This window comes from Sorex fumeus, unplaced genomic scaffold, assembly GCF_029834395.1.
Source record: "Sorex fumeus unplaced genomic scaffold, SorFum_2.1 ptg000061l, whole genome shotgun sequence".
Taxonomy (NCBI): Eukaryota; Metazoa; Chordata; class Mammalia; order Eulipotyphla; family Soricidae; genus Sorex; species Sorex fumeus.
In genome coordinates, this window is record NW_026606118.1 from 12,435,759 (window position 1) to 12,459,567 (window position 23,809).

At 43.0% G+C, this 23,809-nt stretch overlaps 1 protein-coding gene across 1 annotated transcript in view; it reads right to left on the minus strand.

Annotated features, from left to right (window-relative positions):
* Positions 1-23,809, minus strand: part of CCDC170 (coiled-coil domain containing 170) — a 123,349-nt gene that overhangs the window by 49,076 nt on the left and 50,464 nt on the right. Inside the window, exon 6 of the mRNA XM_056126319.1 lies at positions 6,465-6,782. Coding sequence (XP_055982294.1) covers positions 6,465-6,782 — 318 coding nt within the window. The remainder of the gene's footprint in view (positions 1-6,464; positions 6,783-23,809) is intronic.

The window sequence follows — 23,809 nt, forward strand, 5'->3', positions numbered from 1 at the left end:
AGTCAGCAAAAAAAAATAATAAAAGTACTGGACTGGACGAAGTGACATCTGCAATTGTTTGTTCATTGCAGCACTCTTTACAATAGCCAGAATCTGGAAAAAACCTGAGTGCCCAAGAGCAGATGACTGGTTAAAGAAACTTTGGTACATTTACACAATGGAGTACTATATAGCTGTTAGAAAAGATGCAGTTATGAAATTTACATACAAGTGGTACTACATGGAAAGTATCATGTTAAGCGAAATGAGCCAGAAAGAGCGGGATAGACACAGAAAGATTGCATTCATCTGGGGAACATAAAGCAACAAAAAGGGAGACTAACACCCAGGAATGGCTGAGATTAGTACCAGGAATTTTGCTCCGTTAATGGAAGGCCAGCCACACGTTCTAGGTGAAAAGGAAGCTGAGATAGAGAAGAGAGCACCAAATGAAGAGCGTTGTGAGGACCCTCACAACAGGGTGGGAGAAGCATGCTAAAAGTAGTCTATAGACCAAACATGATTGCCACTCAATGCCTCTCTTGCAAAACACAGTACCCAAAAGAAGAGAGAGAGAACAAGGGGGAATACCCTGCCACAGAGGCAGGATGGGACGGGGGGATGGGGGGTGGGGGGGGATGCTGGGACCCGTGGTGATGGATGACAGGCACTGGTGGAGGGATGGGCACTTGATCATTGTATAACTGAAACCCAAGCACAAAATTTGTAAGCCTATAACTGTACCTCATGCTGTTTCACTAATTAAAAAAAAAAAGTACTGGACTGGAGCGATAGCACAGCGGGTAGGGCCTTTGCCTTGCACGCGGCTGAGCCAGGTTCGATTTCCAGCATCCCATATGGTTCCCTGAGCACCGTCAGGGGTAATTCCTGAGTGCAGGGCCAGGAGTGACCCCTGTGCATCACCAGGTGTCACCCAAAAAGCAAAATAAATAAATAAATAAATAAATAAATAAATGTACCATAGAGGCTGAGAGATCAACCAGACTCCTCCTATTTGCTCTCCCAGATGTCCTTTTACCCAAGAACAAGCAGCAACCAGATAGATTAAGTTTAGACAGTGAAATGCCAGTGGACACCCACTGAGTCTTCTGGTTAAATGTCCCATTAGTAGACAGAACGGACTAGAACACTTAGCCCAAAGGATGGAGGGTAAGACAGGGAAGGTAAGTAAATAACACATCTGAGGTTCTTTAGCACATAAGGCTAGGTCCCCACTACCCTTGCTGAAGATGAACAAACACTCCTACAGAAGAAACAAATCCGTAACATGTCCCTAAAGCAGAACCAAGGAACTAACTAGATAAATGTCTGTGCACTTGCATTATTTTGTCTTTAATTTAGGAAATGACACTGAAACCAATCACAGTTATTCCTTTCTGCACATAATTAATGTTCATCTAAATGATCTGCCAGTGAGGAAACATCTCAAAGGGAAAAAAATTCTAAACAAAAAAAAATGTGAACGGTGTTGCAACTTTTTCTCATTATGCAATAAATCATTTCCAAAACACCTGTCACAACTGTCCTGAAGTTTCAAGGCTAAATAACATCTAAATAAATGCTCATTTGTAATTCCTGGAAATTTGATCACAAAACATTCCTCTAATACATTGGTTTAAACAGGGGGTGATTTTTTTCCATAGAGGATATTTTGCAATGTCTGAAGAAATTAGTAAAAGTGGGGTGGGGTGAGATCTAACGGGTACAATAAACATTAAGCATCCTACTAATAGACTATCTCCCACAACCATGAATTCCCTGGTCCAAAATATTAGTAATGCTCAGACTGAGAAATCTTCCCTAAGCTACAAAAATCTTTTTTTGGGGGGTGGGGGGAATTAAATTTTGCTCTGAGCAGAAAAGCAAGGAATGAGTAGAATTTTTTTTGACTTTTCTGGAATTTTCTAGACTTGAAAAAGTCTAGATGCTACCCTGATTTCTTCTGAGAATTCCCTATTTGGGAGAGAATTACCTAAGTAGGTAATTCTAAGTTCTGTAATAGGAGTTGACGTGAAGAGGCGAATTTTGGGTTAGACCAAAGCTAACCCCACCACTGAGACTTTACAAGGCTCTTCCTCAGCCGCTGACTGTGTTTCTAACTGTGGCAGGTGACAAGGAATGTTGTCTCCTCAACAAATAGATAATTTATAAAGCTCCTGTTCTTCAAAAACATTTCTAAGACAATATATGAAATCCATTTTCTCCTGATTTCACTTGAAGATGAGTCATAAGAGATGCCAGCTATATGCTTGATTTCGGGCTTTTAAATAGTGAGAGCAGCTATTGAAAAAAATTACAGGGTAGGAAAGGCAGACAAAGGGGCTAAAATGACTCTGAATCATTCTCATTTTTATGGGGAGTGGGGGACAGCATACCCAGCTTAACCAATTTGCATCATTTTGCTTTCGAAAATAAACATATACATCATGCTGACAATTTTATGCTGTGTTTCACAGGCTGGAATTAAAATAGTTTTTTTGGAAAACATTTGGAAAAACAGACGGGGAAAGAAATAAAATGAAATGGCAGCTATTGAAGTACATTTGTTACTAGTCAAGGTTAATAATTTAACAAAATTTTTCTCTATCCTGTAGATCATTTTTGTCCCAGTCCACTGAATCACAAGAAAATCTGAGTTATACTCAAATATCACATGTTTATATCCACAAAGAGAAAGAAATTGACATTTGAACTAAAGTACCACTTGGGTCACTTCGAAGGCAAGCATTTATTTTGAAGAACTTGCAAAGAAAACTTGGTTAAATTTTTGATTGCTAGGTGAAACCCAACCCTGAACTCAATCGATCTGAGGCATTTTTCGAAACATCAATAGATAGAAAGATCTCTGCTTTTGAACAAGCATAAACTCACTAGAGGAAATCATTCCGAGTGGAATCATACATTATCCAAATGCATTTGGATGTCATTTAATTTAAACCTTCATTGATCCACATTTCATCATTTGTTATCTGCCAATAGGATCTAGGCTGAAGTTAGCTCTGCTAAACACAACTTGATGGAACTGGGAGAATCGCTAAGCGTATAAGCAAGATCACAAAACTAAACAAGATTCTATCCTAGATGAGAGTTAAAACCATTCCTGTTTTGGTTGGAGTGATAGCACAGCTGGTAGGGTGTTTGCCTTGCACGCGGCTGACCCAGGTTCGATTCTGAGCACTGCCAGGAGTAATTCCTGAGTGCTAAGCCAGGAATAAGCCCTGTGCATCGCTGGGTATGACCCAGTAAAAAAACAAAACAAAACAAAAGAAAAACTATTCCTGTCCATTCTTTAAATGGGTTCCTATAAGACCTATCTAGACTTGAAGGGGCGGGAGGGAAACTGGGGACACTGGTGCTGGGAAATTACACTGGTGGAGGGATGGGTGTTGGAACATTGCATGACTGAAACACAATCGTGAGCAATTTTGTAGTGTTCTATCTCATAGTGACTCAATAAAAAAGGAAAAAAAAGAATGAAGGGAGCTTGGAACACAGGTGTTGTTGATACCAGTGGTGGATTTGGAGGTGGAGCATTGTATACTTGTACTATATAATTATTAGTTTTGTAAATCTTGATAAAATCAATAAATCAATAAAAGATCCTTGTTTAATAAAAAAATGTTTTGGAAACTTTCAGCATATATTCAATAACTTTTAATCATAAAAAAATAACCCATCTAGACCCAACGTATTATTAAAAACATAGTATGAGAATAATAGCTAAAGATAGTAGAAACAAGGGCCAAGAGGATCAGTCTATGGTAGAAAGCTTGTCACAAAGCAGGAGGGTAAGTGCAGTTAGGACAGAGATGGGATCACTATGACGATGATAGTCGGAAATGATCACTCTGGATAGAGTGCTGAAAGCGGGTAAAGTAAGATAGGTAATAACCTGTCAGCAATAGTATTACACACCACAGTGCCTAACAGGAAAGAGAAAGAGAGAAGAAAGGTGTCATAGAGGTAGGTTGAGGGGAAGCAGAAAGGAAATTGGGGACATTGGTGGTGGGAACTGTAAACTGGTGAAGAGATGGGTGTTGGACCACTGCATGACTGAAACCTAATCAAGGACAACTTTAGAACTGTGCATATCATGGTGATTCAATGAAAAAGATTTTAATTTAATTTTAAAAAGGCAAGTAGGCTGGAGGAGGAGAGAGGGGACCAGCCAGCACAGTGATAACTAACAGACACTGATATTTGCTAAACAATGTGTTACAGCTTCCATAGCGATTGTTTCCAATCAATGCTTACAATAAACAAAGCTCTTTTGAGGCAGATACGTGGCAGGTCTAGAACCCTTATCTGCAATTCCAAAATCCAAAAGGATTTGGAAAACCATCGTTTTTGCGTAACTCATTTGCTGACTAGGCACGACCTAATCAGCTTTGCCAGCTAGCTCTGACCTGAAGTGACACTGAGATTGACCAAAACCTTGGCATCTCACATATGATGAGGTATTGAGTGGCTTTTGCTGAAGGATGACATACAGGGTAGATGATGGGGTGCTGGCGAGGACCGTCCTTGGAGATACGTGTCAAGTTTTTACGTGTATTACCTTTCTGGGATTCCGCACCGGGCTTTTTTCACTCCAGGCACTCCAGAGGGGGCTCAGTGGGAGCCCTCCCCGCCCCAAGGGACCCAGCCCCGGCAGCCAACCTCCACTACCCAACCACCGCCATGGTCCAGGCCACTTTCCAGACTGCATGACACATCATAAGACACTTCCTAGGCGTTTGCCTTGCATGTGACCAACCCGGATTCGATTCCTCTGCCCCGCTTAGAGAGCCTGGCAAGCTACCAAGAGTATTCTCACCTGCAGGGCAGAGCCTGGCAAGCTACCCGTGATGTATTCAATATGCCAAAAACAAGAACAAAAAGTCTCATAATTTGTTGTGAGACATTACTGGTGCCCACTCGAGCAAATCGATGAACAATGGGGGGACAGTGCAGTGCTACCACACCGTGTTTGATGGAGTTCAGACAGTAGGAAACAAATCATATAGAGAAATATATAAATATACATATACATATATATATATATATATATATATATATATATATATATATGGGCTGGAGCGATAGCACAGTGGGTAGGGCATTTGCCTTGCAAGCAGCCAACATGGCCGACCCGAGTTCGATTCCTCGGAGAGCCTGGCAAGCTACCGAGAGTATCTCACCCACACGGCAAAGCCTGGCAAGCTACCTGTGACGTATTCGATATGCCAAACACAGTAACAAGTCTCACGATGGAGACGTTACTGGGCCCGCTCGAGAAAATCGATGAACAACAGGAGGACAGTGACAGTGACAGTGACAGTGATATATATATATATATATATATATATATATATATATATATATATCAGAGAGCCCAGCAAGCTACCGAGAGTATCCTGCCCACACGGGCAGAGCATGGCAAGCTCCCCGTGGCATATTTGATAAGCCAAAACCATTAACTATAACAGGTCTCATTCCCCTGACCCTGAAAGAGCCTCCAATCATTGAGAAAGACAAGTAAGGAGAGCCTGCTAAAATCTCAGGACTGGGAAAAATAGAGATGTTACTGGTGCTCGCTCAAGTAAATCGATGAACAACAGGATGACAATGATGACACAATGATGACCTTTCTGTATACTCATTTTACCTTCCTAAGTTCTGGGAAATCTTTTTTGTTTTGTTTTGTTTCAGGTCACACCCACCGATGCTCAGGGGTTATGCCTGGCTCTGTGCTCAGGGATCACTCCTGATGGGACCCAGGGGACCTTGATGAGATACCAGAGACCCAGCTTATGTTGACCACGTGCAAGGCAAGTGCCCTGCCCACTGGACTATCACTCTGGCCCTCCCAGAAAACTTCTGAATTAAAAAAAAAATCCATGAAGCAAAAGAGTTTCAAATAAAGGGTGTAGAGCCAGGCCCGTGCTTGGCTGACCAGTGGAGAAACACAGTTTGGAGGCAAGAGCTCAGAGACGAATCACAGGGCCCCTGTGGACTGGGTGAGAATGTCACAAGAGCAGGTTCAATCCAGGCAGGTCCCACCCCAGAACCCACGTTGCTGTGGACTGACGCTCTGAGCCTTCTGAGCATGCTAAAATGTGCAGGTTAATTTCTTTATAGCACAGCAGGTTAGGGCGTTTGCCTTGCATGCAGCTGACCTGGGTTCGATTCCTCCACACCTCTCAGACAGCCTGGCAAGCTACCAAGAGTATCTTTCCCTCACGGCAAAGCCTAGCAAGCTACCCGCAGCTTATTTGATATGCCAAAAACAGTAACAAGTCTCACAATGGAGACATTACTGGGGCCCGCTCGAACAAATTGACAAACAACAAACAACAGGAGGACAGTGCTAAATAACCCACATTCTAGTGAGACCTTGAACTAACTCTGACAGATCGTTGGTGAGGAATGCTCCGTAACCACATCTGCAAAACTCACTCACCGACGGCGTCCCTCCCACTTACCCTTCTGCTGCTCTCATCCTGCAGATGCATTTCTTGAATCTTCTCCAGAATGGCATCTTCCGTGGCACCGACCCTGCCGGAGCTCCCCTGCAGAAGGGCAGCGACCTTCTCCCGGAAGGATGAGTACTGGCTCTGGAACACGCTGGCCGCATCCACGCTGGCCTGCAAGCTCTTCTCCAGCTCGCAGGAACGGTCCTTCAGCAGGCTCAGCTCCTGCTTCGAGGCTTCCCAGAGCCTCTGGCTGGTGAGCAGTCTTTCCTGGAGGCCTTTTGCTTCCCTTTCCAGGCTTTCCTTCGCCTCGACGGCATGGAGCAAGTCCTAGGATGGTTGCAGAAATGAAGATAATGTTAGCAGCAGCCAGAGAGGGAGCCCAGTGTTCCACAGCGCTCGGCTGCTTGATGGCATCAAGGATTCTGGGGAAATGTAAGTGAGGCACACACTTCATTTTTCATGCTAATGCCTCCATCAGGTCTGCACGGGGTTATTAAATTGCAAAAGTTAGGTCAGATAAACTTAGATGTCTTCAAAAAGGGACCTGGGCTAGGGAAAACAAAACAAAGAAACTCACAGATAAGGCTTTTCTTGGTGGACTGCTGGAAAGAGTAAATGGAAGCACATGCTTGTGGGGACATGATAGTAGATTCTGCCCATCTAGAGACTGTGTTTCTAGGACTATCTGTTTTCTATCCTGGTGTACACGGAAATTGAATTTTAGACCCTCAGTTAATAATTTGAGGAGGTAGAGCAGTAGTATAGCAGGAAGGCACTTGTCTTGGATGCACCCAACCTGGTTTTAATCTCTGGGAAAGAAAGGAAGAAAGAAAGAAAGAAAGAAAGAAAGAAAGAAAGAAAGAAAGAAAGAAAGAAAGAAAGAAAGAGAGAGAAGGAAAGAAAGAGAGAAGGAAAGAGAGAGAAGGGAGGAAGGAAAGAGAGAAGGGAGGGAGGGAGGGAGGGAGGGAGGGAGGGAGGGAGGAAGGAAGGAAGAAAGAAAGAAAGAAAGAAAGAAAGAAAGAAAGAAAGAAAGAAAGAAAGAGAAGTAAAGAAGGAAAGAGAAAGAAGGGAGGAAGGAAAGAGAAGAAAGGGAGGAAGGAAGGAAGGAAGGAAGGAAGGAAGGAAGGAAGGAAGGAAGGAAGGAAGGAGAAGGAAGGAAGGAAGGAAGGAAGGAAGGAAGGAAGGAAGGAAGGAAGGGAGAGAGAAGGAAAGAGAGAGATGAGAGGAAGGAAAGAGAGAGAGAAGGAAGGAAGGAAAGAAGGAAGGAAGGAAGGAAGGAAGGAAGGAAGGAAGGAAGGGGCAGAAAGGCAGGAAGAACAGGAGAAAGAAAGAAAGAAAGAAAGAAAATAATTAGAATAAATATGATTCCTTAATATTATTTTAAGTATTGTAATATCGTTCTTTGGAAAACATCATCATGTCCATAGTGCATATGGACAGCCAGATTTTACTTTTGCTTTACATTAATATGTATTCTCATTAGTTTCATCAAGACTAAATATCCTGGTGGAACCTGAAAAAAGGAAATAGAAATAACTAGCCATTTGGTGGGTAGGGGGTTGAAAGGAGAGGGGGTTGAAATACTTAGAATTATATATATACTAATTACCATGTATGTACTAGCAGAGCATGGGATCAAGCCCAGAGCCTCACAGATTTAAACAAGACTTCTACATTTTGTTTTGTTTTGTTTTCAGGATACAACCAGCAGTTCTCAGGGTTAACTCCTTGCTGTGTGCATCCCCCACCAGGTTTGGGGGACCATATGAGGTACCAGGGATTGAACCTGGGTCAGCCACATGCAAAATAAGCACCCTGCAAGCTGTACTATCACTCTGGCCCACAGAAAAGAATTTTTAAAGAAAATATAAATAGGCTCATGACTATGAATATGAATAAGCTCATAAATAACTTAAATGAACAGTAGATAAAAATAACAAAAGCCTAGGGAAGGTAACCTGGACAAGAATTTCTATCTACTGGCGGTATGGTGCTGTCAGCAGGTCAGCCTGTACCTGCAGGATGAGTGCATCAGAGTCTGATGGTGCCTTCAGGCTTCCTGATACCCCAAAATTGTCGCTGTGCCTTTAGCTGGACCCCAACAACTTGGGACCAAGTTTACCAAGAAATTAAATAGCCAAAAGTTGGGTATATGGAAGCCACGCCCACAAACCACCTCTGGCTCAGCTATACAAGCTCATATATTGGCCTTATTTCAGAGAACTACAGATAAATCTCGAAGGAGATCAAAAGCCGCAGTTCATCTTGGACCCGTTCATGGCTGAACAGAACGGGGTAAGTCAGAGGTGGGGTAGGTTGGCCTGGGTCCCACCCAAGCAGAGCCCACAGCAGCCACTTGCTTCCACAATCCAAAATTGCCATCATACCCCCAGTCTGACTCCACCGTCTCAGGACGGACCTCACCAAGATATAATCTGCTGAAAATTCTGGTTTCTGGGGTTTGTGACTGAAATCTCCAGGCTTTCTCGGGGTCGGAATGGGCTACCTTCCCCCACCTCCTTGTACTTCCGGAAGCCTTAGTAGTCACATCCACACCACAAAGCTGCCAACCAATTGAAAAGCCACTCCAGCCTTTCCATCCCGATAAAAATACTGAATGCCCTGAATGAACACCATGACCTCTTAGCCCCTGTACTGAAAACCATAATGCACAAAAGGAAAAGGAGAGAGAAGCAAGAAGGAAAGTGCCTCCCATAGAGGGAGGCTGGGGGCGGGGGAGAGTGGGGGGCTGGGGGATGGTTGTGGGGAAGCCGAAGATATTGGAGGTGGGAAATGTACACTGGTGGAGGGATGAGTACTAGATCATTGTATGACTGAAACCCAATTATGAATAGCTTTGTAATGGTCTATCTCATAGATATCAAATTTAAAAAATTAAAAAGTAATGTGGAGGGGCTGGAGCGATAGCACAGCAGGTAGGGTGTTTGCCTTGCAGGCGGCCAACCCAGGTTCAATTCCCAGCATCCCATACGGTCCCCCAGCACCGCCAAGAGTAATTCCTGAATGCAGAGCCAGGAGTAACCCTTGTGCATTTCCAGGTGTGACCCAAAAAGAAAAAAAAAAAAGTAATGTGGAGTTCATGCCCAATTCAACCAGCTTAATCAATGACTAAATAAAAGTTATTCGTCGATTTCCTCGAGCAGGCCCCAGTAACGTCTCTTTCATCCTAGCCCTGAGATTATATTCAGGGCTCTTTTAGGAGAATGAGACCCATCATTGTTACTGGTATTTGGCATATTTGGTACGCCACAGGGAGTTTGCCAGACTCTGCCCTGTGGGCAGGCTACATTCGATAGCCTGCAAGTTTGTCAAAAGTAGGAATGAGATAATAAGATGTCATAAAAAGATGTCCTGATAAGATGTCACGCGGCCACATTTGCGGCCGCGCGGTTCCAGGAGCTGGATTTTATAGTCTCTGAGTCTTGGCCGTTGATGGGATTACACGGCGCCAGGGGGCCAGGTGGTGGGTGTGACCCCGCCTACTGGAATTTGGATGATCTGGGTGGGGGATGCTTGACTCCAATCCGAGTAGGCTTGGAGATCTCGGCCCCAGAACCCGCGTGGCTTTGTCCCTCTGCCAGCACCTTCATGTGTGCGGAGAGTGGTCTCAGCATGGTGGTGGCTGATCCTGGAGGTCTTCGGCTGCCGGAGCCCTGGTCGGGGCGGGGAGGAAAGCTCAACCCGCTCCCCTCCAAGGGGCTCCGGCAAGGAACAGCCAGGTGCGGGGACAGAAGACTCCTAAAAAAAAAAAAAAAGTACTCCTAAAAAAAAAGAATTTCCATTTAACACATTCCAGCTGAGTCTGAAGAATCATCTTTAAAATTCATTTAAAATCAAAATAAAACAACAACACTTGTTGACATCAAGATCTAAAATTCATGAATCCACATAAATTAAGCCTTTGGCTAATTAGCAGTGATATAGTATTGCAGCCTAGTTTACTCATAAAAGAAAGAAAAAGGGTTTTTTTTATTATTAAGAATAATGTGGGGCAAAATAACAAAAAAAATCTTTAAATAACAAATTATATATGGTACCTTCAGGCTTCCTGATACCCCAAAATTGCCGCTGTGCCTTTAGCTGGACCCCAACAACTTGGAACCACTGAAATGCTATTAAAATATAATTATTTCTTTTGTGCTTTGAAATGTACTTGGAAAAAAAATTGATCTCCACCGGCAGTTTGGAGACAGGGAGAGGATGTAACCTGGAATGTTATTTCCGACTTTTTGTAGAAAAGAAAATACTGAACTTGATTTTCTTAGGGTAAATTTTTTTAATTACAGGAGTGTCTGGCATTTATTTGAAAAAAAAATCTTACTGAAGAGCTAGACAGTTTGAGAAGTCTGCCTTTTTTCAGCGACAGAAGTAAGTCGACTGGAGTGCTTTGCTGTGAAAAACGCTTTGCTTTCCAAGACTCGGGCAATAGCACCATTTCCTCCGTTCTCTTTCCCAGCTCTTTCTCTTTCCTCAATTCTGTTGCTAATTACACAAGGCATTTGAGGAAGAAGTCAAAGCCGCTTGATCCAAATACAATATTTACCACTATACAGACCTCCTCGCAGTGAGAAACGCAGAAGCCGCTCGCTTACAATCCTGGGACCTGCTCTCACAAGAAGAAACTGGTCCCATTTTATTTAGAAACAACGACCAGGTGTTTCCAAAACTGAGCCCTTTCACTGGATGACGCAGGAATAAAATCTGAATCCCTCTGAGTTCTAAAATCCTATAGAATAATGTATGTTGAGTGTTAGAAGTAGATAAAGGGATATACCTGATAAACTTTCAGTATCTGTACTGCAAACCACAATGCCCAAAAGGAGAGAGAGAGAGAGAGAGAGAGAGAGAGAGAGAGAGAGAGAGAGAAAGAGAGAGAGAGAGAGAGAGAGAGAGAGAAGTGCCATAGAGGCAGGCTGGGAGGCATGGGGGTGGGGGGTGATGGGAGGGAACCTGGGGACACTGGTGCTGGTAAATATACACTGGTCGAAGGATGGGTGTTGGAACACTGGACAACAGAAATCCAATCATGAACGGCTTTGTAAGGGTCTACCTCACAGTGATTCAATTTTTAAAAATCTTTAAAAAGTAAAAATAAATAAAATCAAATTTAAAAACAACAACAATGTATGTTAATTAATAAACTGAAAATCAAAAACTCTTTACACAAAAGGAGGGAGTTTCTGATGCAGAGTGACATTTTTATTTTTTTATTTTTTTTATTAGTGAAACAACATGTGGTACAGTTGTAGACTTACAATTTTTTGTGCTTGGGTTTGTTATACAATGATTGAGTACCCATCCCTCCACCAGTGCCCATTCTCCACCTCCAGTACTCCCAGCATCCTTCCCACCCCCCCCATCCCTCCATCTCACCCCACCCCTTTTCTAAGCATTCCCTTAGAAAAGATGAAGTCATGAAATTTACATACAAGTGGTACTACATGGAAAGTATCATGCTAAGTGAAATGAGTCAGAAAGAGAGGGACAGACATAGAAAGACTGCATTCATCTGGGGAACATAAAGTAGCAAATTAGGAGACTAACACCCAAAAATAGCCAAGATAAGAACCAGGAGGTTCACTCCATGGCACGGAGGCCAGCCACACATGCTAGGGGAAAAGGCAGCTCAGATAGAGGAGGGAGCACCAAATAAAGGGTGTTGGAAGGGTCCTCCCAGGACGAGAGATGCATGCTGAAAGTAGACTATAGACCAAATGTGATTGCCACTCAATGCCTCTTTTGCAAAACCACAGCACCCAAAAGGAGAGAGAGAACAAAAGGGAATGCCCTGCCACGGGGTGGGGTGGGATGGGGGATGGGGGGTGGGAGGGATACTGGAAGCATTGGAGGTGGAGAATGGGCACTGGTGGAGGGATGAGTACTCAATCATTGTATAACTGAAACCCAAGCACAAAAAATTGTAAGTCTACAACTGTACCTCATGGTGTTTCACTAATTAAAAATTTTTTTAAATAAATTAAATTAAAAAGTAAAAATAAATAAAATCAAATTTAAAAACAACAATAATGTATGTTAATTAGTAAACTGAAAATCAAAAAATCTTAACACAAAAGGAGGGAGTTTCTGCTGCAGAGTGACATTTTTGATAGTGTTTATACAATGTCCTTAAGAGACACACACAAAGGGTCAGAGAAGCAGAATAGGATTAAGGAGCTTTCCTTGCATTCAGTCTATCCTGGTTTGACCCTCAGGACCACACCTGGTCCCCCAAGACCTCCCAGAGGTAATTGCTGAGCACAGAGCCAGGAGTAAGCCTGAGCACCACCAGGTCTGGCCTCAAAACCAACCAAAAAAAATCACACACAAAATAACAGACTGTCCATTTGGAGTAAACTCATCAATTGCAGCTTATCCCGGAAGACCAATAAACATAATTCAAAGATTTCATTTCTGAGGAATTTTTCAGATGACTGTCAAACTGCCTTAGAAACCAGGACCCAAAAAAGTCTCCTCAAACATATCCAAAGCACCACAGTTTATTGTCTAGTTTAAAAAAATAATAATAAAGATGCAGAAAATTCAGATTTCTTTGGGGGGAAGCGTTTCAGGCTGCTGTACAAGTCGCTGTTTGTTAGATGAAATTTAAGACTCGGGAACAATGACTCGAGGCCTTGAGGACGGCTGCTCCCCAGGTGCTCTGATTAAGTGCTTCAGGATTCAGGGACATTGGGATGATCTGGCCGCTGACAACAGATGTCCTCAGACAGCAAATGCAATTACCTGCACAGCCATCGGGAAAAAGCAGCTTCGAGTGGAACCCGTTGCATGGTTACCTCAAGGATACACGAACGTAATGTAACCTCAGACTCACTGGCCAGGATCTGGGGACCACTGTCAGGCCACACTGACATGAGATGAGACACAAGGAACTCCTTCAGGGACGTCCGGCAGGGCTGACCTGGGAGGAAGTCACGTTGCTAAATAATGATAAGACCTTTAGTGACAGCTTCAAGGGCTACTTGGATATTTCAATATTTTTCAATATTTTTCACTCACAAATCCTATGAAGGCAACACATGAATAATTACTGGCCACAAAAAAAATTGCAAATTATATCATTGAGGCACACCCTGTAGCTTACCAATTCAATGCACGAAGCCCTGAAATCGTGAAAAAACAGGTAAGATGTCTGGCTTGATTTGATTTGAAATCGAGAGAGAACAGTCAATGTCAGGTGCACAGCATAATTGTTTGCTTTTTTTTTTCTGTACTGCTAAATGATCACCAGAGCATTTTCCATTAACGTCTGTCCCCGTAGATGATGGAAAATTTCCTTTGGAGGCATGAGAACTGATCGGACCTAGACATCTTCCCGATATTTAGTCTAGACCCAGTGTTGTTAACTGTAGGCATGTGCCACGTAATACGTTTCTGTTAATGGCAGACCACATAATAACAGTGGTCCCTAAATAAGAGACTAGATATGGAGTTGAAGCTGCCAGCTAGGTCGGAGTAAATACATTCCACGAAACTTGCACAACAGTGAATTCGTCTAACCATGCATTTCTCTGAATGTCTTCCCCCTCTCTAAGCAACTCATGTTTGCAGTCTCCAAAAGTTACCTATTTTAACCCCATGTATCTTACTGCTAAAAGTCTGTGCTTTATAAATACATATTTAAATATGTATTTATAAATACATATATAAATATATATATGGGCCACGTCATAAATTTATAAATACATATATAAATATATATGGGCCACGTCATAAATTTGCCCACAGGTGTCACCCTAATTTTTTCTGTATAGCTCTCATCTTAATACACCTGTCAACACAGCCAGCACTTAAATTTGTTTTTTTAACACACATTTGATCCCCATCATGATGTTGCTATTATGAAGATTTGGATATGCACGAGCTAACAGTCCCTCTCAAGAATTCAATGTCTAATTATCATCAGGGTTGAGAACCTCTGGCTTGAATTTCAGTCATTCAATTCCGGGCAAATGTTGTCACATTAAAAATCAGTTGGTTATTTCTCTGTGCTGCTGTGAAGGACAACAGCTAAACTCAGAAATTTCCCCCAAATAGACTTTTTCATGCATTTTGAGTATATGTATGAATTTGAGTTTAAATCAAATTTAATATAAACATGTTCTTTGACTCTATAATTTCAGCCCTAAAATTGTATCTGTAGGATAGATTACTAGATCCAAGAACTCAGACAGAATTCTGAGACAAAATTCCTCAGAGCACAGTAAAAGAGTAGACCACACATGAACAGTCATTGGTGTGTGACTAGTTAAAGAAAATCCATCCATAATATAAAATAGTATATAATTTTTTTAATGAGGATGCTTTTTATATAATGATATGGGAAAAGCTCCAAGTTCTAATTAGTGAGAAAGAATAAGGTGCTTAACTATGTGCCCACTATTTTTTGTAGATGAAAAGAGAATAATCTAGAAAGGCACAAGCACCCACAAATTCTGACCATACAAGAGACTGGATGCATGGCAGTAGGGACAGAAAATGAAGGAAGATATGATGGATTTGAGGCACTTATGTAAAGGTCTGTAGAGAGTGCTGAGTCAAAAAACACCGTGTTTCTAAAACATGAGTAATTGCAATATCGTGTGTAGATATGAAAGGAAAAAGGAGACTAGAGAAGATTTGGATATGCATGAGCTAACAGTCCCTCTCAAGAATTCAATGCCTGGGGGGCTGGAGCGTTAGCACAGCAGGTAGGGCATTTGCCTTGCACACAGCCAACATGGCCGACACAGGTTCGATTCCCAGCATCCCATATGGTCCCCCAAGCACCGCCAGGAGTGATTCCTGAGTGCATGAGCCAGGAGTAACCCCTGGGCATCGCCGGGTGTGACCCAAAAAGCAAAAGAATAAATAAATAAACAAATCTTTTTTTAAAAAAAAGAATTCAATGCCAGGAGACTATGGAGGAGATTGTCACCCATTGAGGCAGGGAGAGGGGTGGGCTGGGAGGGGAAACTGGGGTTATTGGTGGTGGAAGATGTGCACTGGTGAAGGGTTGTGTCATTGATCATTGTATGACTGAAACTCAAACAGGAGAGCTTTGTAACAGTATGCCACGGTGATTAAAAAATAATTCAAAAAATTAAATTAAATTAACATTCTGAATTTAAAAAAAGTAATTTGGAGTTCATGCCCAATTCAATCAGTTTAACCAATGGCTGAATAAATAGTAGTACTCCTACATTGAAAAAAGAAAATTCAATGCCTAATTATCATGAGGGTTGAGAATCTCTGGCTTGAACTTCAATCACTCAACTCCAGGCAAATATTCTCACATTAAAATTCAGTTGGTGGGGCTGGAGTGATAGCACAGTGGGTAGGGCGTTTGCCTTGCATGTGGCCGACCCGGGTTCGATTCCCAGCATCCCATATGGTCCCTGAGCACTGCATGGAGTGATTCCTGAGTGCAGAGCCAGGAGTAACCCCTGTGCATCGCAAGGTGTGACCCAAAAAGAAAAAAAAAATTCAGTTGGTCATTTCTATGTGCTGCAGTTAAGGACAACAACCAAACTGAGAAACTTCCCCCAAATAGACTTTTTCATGCATTTTGAGTATATGTAGGAATTTGTGTTTAATTTTTCAACCAAATTTAATATAAACACGTCCTTTGTCCCCATAATTACCTTCCTAAAACTGTATCTGTAGGATAGATATAAGATTCTAGATATAAGAACTGAGACAGAAAATGAGAGACGGGATGCATAGCTGTTGGGACAGCAAATGAAGGAGCACACACGTGAAGGGTTCGAGGCATCTATGTAAAAGCCCAGGGTCATAGGTCTGTTGAGAGTGCTGAGAGATAGTACAGAGGGTAGGGTTCTTGCCTTGCATGAGGCTGACCTCGGTTCGATCCCCAACATTCCATATGGTCTTCCAAGAAGCACTGCCAGAAGTGCTCCCTGAACACAGAGCCACAAGTAAGCCCTGTGTACCACCAGGGGTAATTCCTGAGTGTAGAGCCAGGAGTAACCCCTGAGCATCGCCAAGTGTGGCCACTCCCTTTAAAAAAAAAAAAAGGAAAGGAAAGAAACAAAAACATAAGAACAAAAAACATTTTGCTTGCTTTTTGTTTGAGGGTCACACACAACAGTGCTCAGGGCTTACTCCTGGCTCTGTGCTCAGGAATCACACCTGGCAGTGTCTCAAGGGACCAGGCCAGGTGCCAGGTCAGCCATGTGCAAGGCAACCATCCTGCCTGCTGCATGATCTCTCTAGCCCCACAAAAAATATAAGTAATAAAGTAATTTTAAAAAGTAATTAAAAAATATAAGTAAAAACTTGGGTTGGAGCAATAGCACAGCAAGTAGGGCGTTTGCCTTACATGTGGCCAACCCGAGTTCGATTCCTCCGCCCCTTTCGGAGAGCCCGGCAAGCTACAAAGAGTATCTCGCCCACACGGCAAAGTCTGGCAAACTCCCCGTGACATATTCGATATGCCAAACACAGTAACAAGTCTCACAATGGAGACGTTACTGGGCCCAATCAAGCAAATCGATGAACAACATCGATTTGGGAGGACAGTGACAGTGAGAGTGAAGTAAAAACTTAAGTAATAATAATATAGTGCTGAATCACTGGTGCTGTGAACTCTCTCTACCCCTTTGAGCTAGCTTTCATAGACATATCTGGAGTAAGAACAGACATCTGCTGTCCTCCTAGACTCCACTCGAACCAGACCACATCTGGAATTTGGCGTTCACTTTGGGAATTCAAATCTAATAAAGACAAACCCTCCTAGAAAAGTATGGAGCATACTATGACTGACAGCCTCCTAAAAACAAATAAATAAAACAACAACAACAAAAAAAAAACCTCCCAGTCCCATTCAGATAGCTTCATAAATGAACAGTAAGAATTTAATCATATATACAGCAATTCGACATTTTTTTAAAAAAAAAACTGTAACAAGGGGCTGGAGCGACAGCACAGCGGGTAGGGCATTTGCCTTGCACACGGCCGACTGGGGTTTGATTCCTTCGCCCCTCTTGGAGAGCCCGGCAAGCTACCGAGAGTATCTCGCTCACACGGAGAAGCCTGGAAAGAACCCATTGACGTATTTGTTATGCCAAAAACAGTAACAACAAGTCTCACAATTTGTTGTGAGAATCCTCTCAAATAGCACCACAAGGCTTATTCACGACTTTCAATTCGTGAAATTCAAGTATCTTAGTGTGCACTTTTAGATATTACCAAGAGAGGGCGCTGTGGCTGACAGGGTTTGTATTGATTTTTCAACAAAGCACAATTTCAGGTTTCCATGCCACACACAGCTCTGTTGTGCAAACAAGCACACATCACAACATACAACATTTCAACACTGATTTTCCAGTTACAGCAAGAGAAAAAAAAAGTGTTAAAGTACATAAAATCCAGAATCCGTTTGTTCCATCAAAAGATAATTTAAATCCAAATATGCCTTTACGAGAAAAGTGATAAAACTCCATCCGCACAGAGAATTGAGGATTGATTTCTTTTGAAATGCCACATTTGTTTCCTTTTAGATGGAATATATAAAATAAATATCTTGCATTTACTTATATTGCTTTAAAACCTCTTACTGTTAGCAGACCTCTATGCCACTAACTGTCTATTGTGGGTGATTCAAAAGCACAACACAGAAACAGTTTGATAGATTATTCTCTGCAAGCCTCACTGTCATTGATCCAACCAAGCTGATATGTAGTAAGAAACTAGTCAGACTGGAGACATAGTACAGCAGGCAAGGGCACCTGCCTTACCCACGGCTGACCCGGGCTCAGTGACACCACAAGTGATCCCTTGTGCCCTGCCAGATGTGATCCCCTGAGAATAGCCAGCAGTAAGACCTGAGTGCCACCAGGTGTAGACCTCCCCACAAAAAAATAGGAAAAAAAACTAGCTCATTGTTACAATAAAAATTTAAATATTGATATAAGGCATAAATATACAGGTTTTAATACAGAGATCTGTGGTCCATTTTTTGTTCAAATAAAAATATAGACAGAGAGGCTGAAGCAATAGTACAGTGGTAGGGTGTTTGACCTGCATGCGGCCGACCCGGGTTTGATTCCCAGCATCCCGTATGGTCCCCTGAGCACTGCCAGGAGGAATTCCTGAGTGCAAAGCCAGGAGTGTGTGGGAAGGGGGGCGTAATGGGCCGTCCTTCACGCCCGACCTAGGTCGCCAGCTGCCCCCCACGAGCGGCTCTCCGGCACGGCCATGACTCCAGAGCACAGAAACCAATCTCTTAACTATCTAACTTTTAATAGAAATTCTTCCAGGGTTAATAAGTAAAATAGTAGAAATCCAAAACCGCAATAGCGGCCGCGCGACATCATTTTATTCTTAAACCAAGTTGTAGAAAGCAAATCATTTCACAACGCTGTTTCAGCATGTCTGATTGGGGGGGGGGGGGTCGTAAACTCTAAACAACAATTGTGCATCTTCTATCGAAACAATGTATCTAGTCAAAGTAGATAGAGTATTAACTAGAACTCATCTGCCTCACAGGAATTGGGAGGGGTGGGAGGTGGAGTTCTATTGGGGTTCGCGGTTAAAAATAAGTATTGGTAAAGGGAAATGTGTTTGATATTTACATGACTGAGACCTAAACCCGAAAGCTCTGTAACTTTTCCCACAGTGATTCAATAAAGAAATAAATTATTAAAAAAAAAAAAAGCCAGGAGTGTGCATTGCCAGGTGTGACCCGAAAAGAAAAAAAAATACAGACAGGCCAGATAGTGATAGTACTGCAGGTAAGGCATTTGCCTTCTACATGTCAGACACTGATTTGTCCCAGCACCCCGTGTGGTCTCGCAAGCCTCACCAAGAGTGATCCCTGGGTGAAGAGCCAGGAGTGAGCTCTGAGCACTGCTGGGTGTGGCCCAAAAACCAAACAAAAGGTAATGGCAAAAAGCTATAAATATGATCATATTCTTTATATCAATTCTACCCATATCCTTCAGAGAAGGATGTATACTGTCTAATAAGTATCTTCTTTTCCCATATTCATTCATTCCATTCATTCTATTTGGATTTTCTAACACTTCAAATCTGAAGTTGTGTCAGACCAAATAGTTATCTATTATTTTTATTGATATTTCAAAGGTATTTTGTCATTAATAGATCGACACTAAGGAAAAATTGATTCATCTTTCTTGCTTTTAAACTGCTTGAAAAAAAATCTAGAAAGTATGTGGAGAGTTTAGAGACAAGTGGGGAAGGTTCTGAAAGTGTGTTCTAAGAGAAAATATTAAAAGAACTGGGGGGGGGCTGGAGATATAGCACAGCGGGTAGGGCGTTTGCCTTGCATACAGCTGACCCGGGTTCGAGTCCCAGGATCCCATATGGTCCCCTGAGCACCGCCAGGAGTAACTCCTGAAAGCAGAGCCAGGAGTAACCCCTGTGCATCGCCAGGTGTGACCCAAAAAGAAAAAAAAAAAAGAAGAAGAAAGAGCTGGAGCATTTATCCTGACAATATCTTCAAATAACTGAAAGGCAATTATGAAGCTGAACCAATAGGATTAGGTTTATTCTACTTGTTTATTCATGACCTATTGGAGTCAAAACTACAGAGTAACACTGTACTTCAAAATGAGGCAGCCGGGTCGGAGCAATAGTCCAGTGGGTAAGGTGTTTGCTTTGCAAGCAGTCAATCCGGGTTCAATCCCCAGCCCCATATATGGTCCCCTGAACCCTGCCAGGAGTAATTCCTGAGTGCAGAGCCAGGACTAACTCCTGAGCATTGCCAGGTGTGGCCCAAACCACCTCCACAAACACAAAAAAAAGAAGGAAGCTCTTTCTCAAGTCTGAACTATCCCGGTGGCATTATTAACCTCAGAAAATAGTTAGAGGGGAGTGAAGAAACCTGACTGGAGGGTACCACATCACCCAGAGAATTCTCCAGGCCCCATACCCAGCCAATATCACCGGGAGGTCCCAGATGGGGTAGGTGCTGTAACCCCGCCTTCTCCAGATGGAATCCCGGTGACCATGACGAGCATGGCTCTGGTATGCAGGCATCAGGACTATTTTCCAAACCGCGTGGCCACATAAGCATTCCCTGATATGCAAAGTGATCAATGGAAAGTAAATGATCTAGCGTTTGTCCCTGAAAAACAGGCTTTAATGGTGGTGGTAAAATCTGAGCAAAATATAATGCCCACCTGAAATGCATCTGGACTGTGAATTTAACTATGGTGCTATGCCACCCTAGGAGGAGAAGGCTGTCTGTCCCTCCGCCTGTCCCCCCTTGTGGTGGCAGCATAGTGGCCAACATCTTTTACAGCCTAATGGACCGCCAGGTATGAGACTGCATTGACCAGGCACGTGGGGCCTCATGGGATGGGGGGTGGAACCGGCCCTGCTCCCCGCCCTGACCAGGCCCTGAGTTGCCACCCACAAACGCCTCCTCTGGCTTCTGAACGGCCATAATCCCAGAGGCACACAAACCAATCTCAGAACCCAGCGGCTTTTGGCAGTAATCCCTCTAGACTTATTACTAAAATATCAGAAATCCAAAATCACGTGGTCGCAAGAACGGCCATTCGACATCATATGCTCTTTATAATCAGTAATAGAAAACAAATTATCTAATGATGTCTTTCTGGCAGGTCTGAATGTTGGGGAAAATTCCAAATAATAATGTTGGGTCTTTTGTCATAATATTGAATGTGATCAATGTAGAGAGTAAAGTGGAAATCTGCCACACAGGCAGGGGGAGGGGTGGGAGGGGAGGTATACTGGGGTTCTGAGTGGTGGAAAATGTGCACTGGTGAAGGGATGGATGTTTGATCATTATATGACCGACCGAGACTTAAACTGAAAGGCTTTGTGACTGTTCTCATGGAGATTCAATAAATAAAACTTTAAAAATAAATAAAAAGAAAGAGAAAATGATTAAAGGGGGCTGGGGTGATAGCACAGTGGGTAGGGCGTTTGCCTTGGACGCAGCCAACCTGGGTTTGATTCCCAGCATCCCATACGGTTCCTCGAACACCGCCAGGAGTAATTCCTGAATGCAGAACCAGGAGTAACCCCTGTGCATCGCCGGATGTGACCCAAATAGAAAAAAAAAATTAGAAGTCAGATTAAGCTTAGATTCTCATCATTGACAAACTCAATACAAGACAACAATGAATGTGGCCATTCTGAGGTCAGTGTGGTCCTGACTTCCGAACAGTATAATAAGTCTTAGTCTTGTACTGGCCAGACCAGGCCTGGAGGACCATGGACAGTTCCCAGCTGGCCCCTTGATGAAGGACACCAGCAAAGTAGAATGGGTTACAGATCACATTGATTACACTATGACTGTCACTGTCACGGTCCTCCCGTTGTTCATCGATTTGCTCGAGTGGGCCCAGTAACGTCTCCATTGTGACACTTGTTACTATGTTTGGCATATTGAAAATGTCACGAATAGCTTGCCAGGCTCTGCTGTGTGGGCGAGATACTCTCGGTAGCTTGCCGGGCTCTCCAAGAGGGGTGGAGGAATCGAACTCGGATCGGCCATGTTGGCTGCATGCAAGGCAAACGCCCTACCCGCTGTGCTATCGCTCCAGCCCATTGATTACACACATGATAAAAATATTTATGTCACTGTATTAAATGCTATTGTGATTGATTTCAAACTCATAGAGTGAGCTTAGGACAAAGCACTGAAGAACCCTTTTCCCTTTGCTCCTGATATGTTGTTATTATATTATTCATTATTGTTATATAGGGGCTGGAGCGATAGCACAGCAGTGGGGCGTTTGCCTTACACGCAGCCAACATGGCTGACCTGAGTTCGATTCCTCCACCCCTCTCGGAGAGCCCAGCAAGCTACCGAGAGTATCTCGCCCGCACGGCAAAGCCTGACAAGCTACCCGTGACATATTCGATATGCCAAACACAGTAACAAGTCTCACAATGTTACTGGGCCAGCTCAAGCAAATTGATGAACAACAGGAGGACCGTGACCGTGACCGTGACTGTTATATAGCATAAGTTATATATTATATACTAGAATATTATTACATCTACATTCACAGTCACGGTCCTCCTGTTTTTCATCCATTTGCTCAAGCGGGCCCAGTAACATCTCCATTGTGACACTTGTTACTGTGTTTGGCAAATCGAATACGTCACGGGGAGCTTGCCAGGCTTTGCTGTGTGGGCGAGATACTCTCATTAGCTTGCCAGGTTCTCCGAGAGGGGTGGAGGAATCAAACTCCGGTTAGCCATATTGGCTGCGTGCAAGGCAAACACCCTACCGCTGTGCTATCGTTCCAACCCATTACCAAGATCTAAATGATAAAAAAGCAGAAGGAAATAAATGTCTCATATTTCATAGCAAGAGGTCTAAGAATAGATGAATTAGGTGCTCGAGTGGGCCCAGTAATGTCTCCATTGTGAAACTTGTTGCTACTGTGTTTGGCATATCAAATACGTCACGGGTAGCTTGCCAGGCTTTGCCGTGTGGGCGAGATCCTCTCGGTAGCTTGCCGGGCTCTCTGAGAGGGGCAGAGGAATTGAACCCAGCTCAGCCAGGCCAGCCACACGCAAGGCAAATGCCCTACCACTGTGCTATCGCTCCAGCCCATGAATTAGGTGAACTATTTTAATGTCTTAAAAATAACAATCAGAAGTTAAAAGAAAAGTAGGAATATGAGACAATAAATTTTAAAAAAGGTTTTCAATTTTACTGTAAAGTCTTCTGAACAATTATTTTAATATTTTATGTATATTAAAATTTATACTTTAATTTTTTATAAAGTTTTGACTGTTTATCAGGAAATATATTGTTTTAATGATTATTTTCATTTTAATTTCTCACCCAGAGACTAAAATAGAACTCTCCCAGCCTGGGGCCGGAGTGATAGTATAGTAGGTAAGGCACTTGCCTTGCACACAGCCAACCTGGATTTGATCCCCAGCACCCATTTCATATGGGCCCCCCAACCCCTGTCAGGGCCAGGAGTAAGCTCTTGAGTAAAGGCAGATATGGTCTCCCTGCTAAGAAAAATAAAAATAAAATAATGAAATAAAATAACTCCTATCTTCTGTCCTAATGCTCTGGCCCCCACATACACACACACAAAAAAAGTCTCCCAATCTTACAGAAATCAGAAAGAAAGGAGACTTAAAAATCCATGAGAAACGTCTTCAGGGGCAGAGCGATAGTACAGCAGGGAGGGCATTTGCCTTGCACGTGGCAGACCTGGGTTTAACCCAGCATCCCATATGGTCCCCCAAGCACCACCAGGAATAATTTCTGAGCACAGAGCCAGGAGCCTGAACATCATTGGTGTGATCCAAGAAAAGAAAAGAAGAGAAAAGGAAAGGAAAGGAAAGGA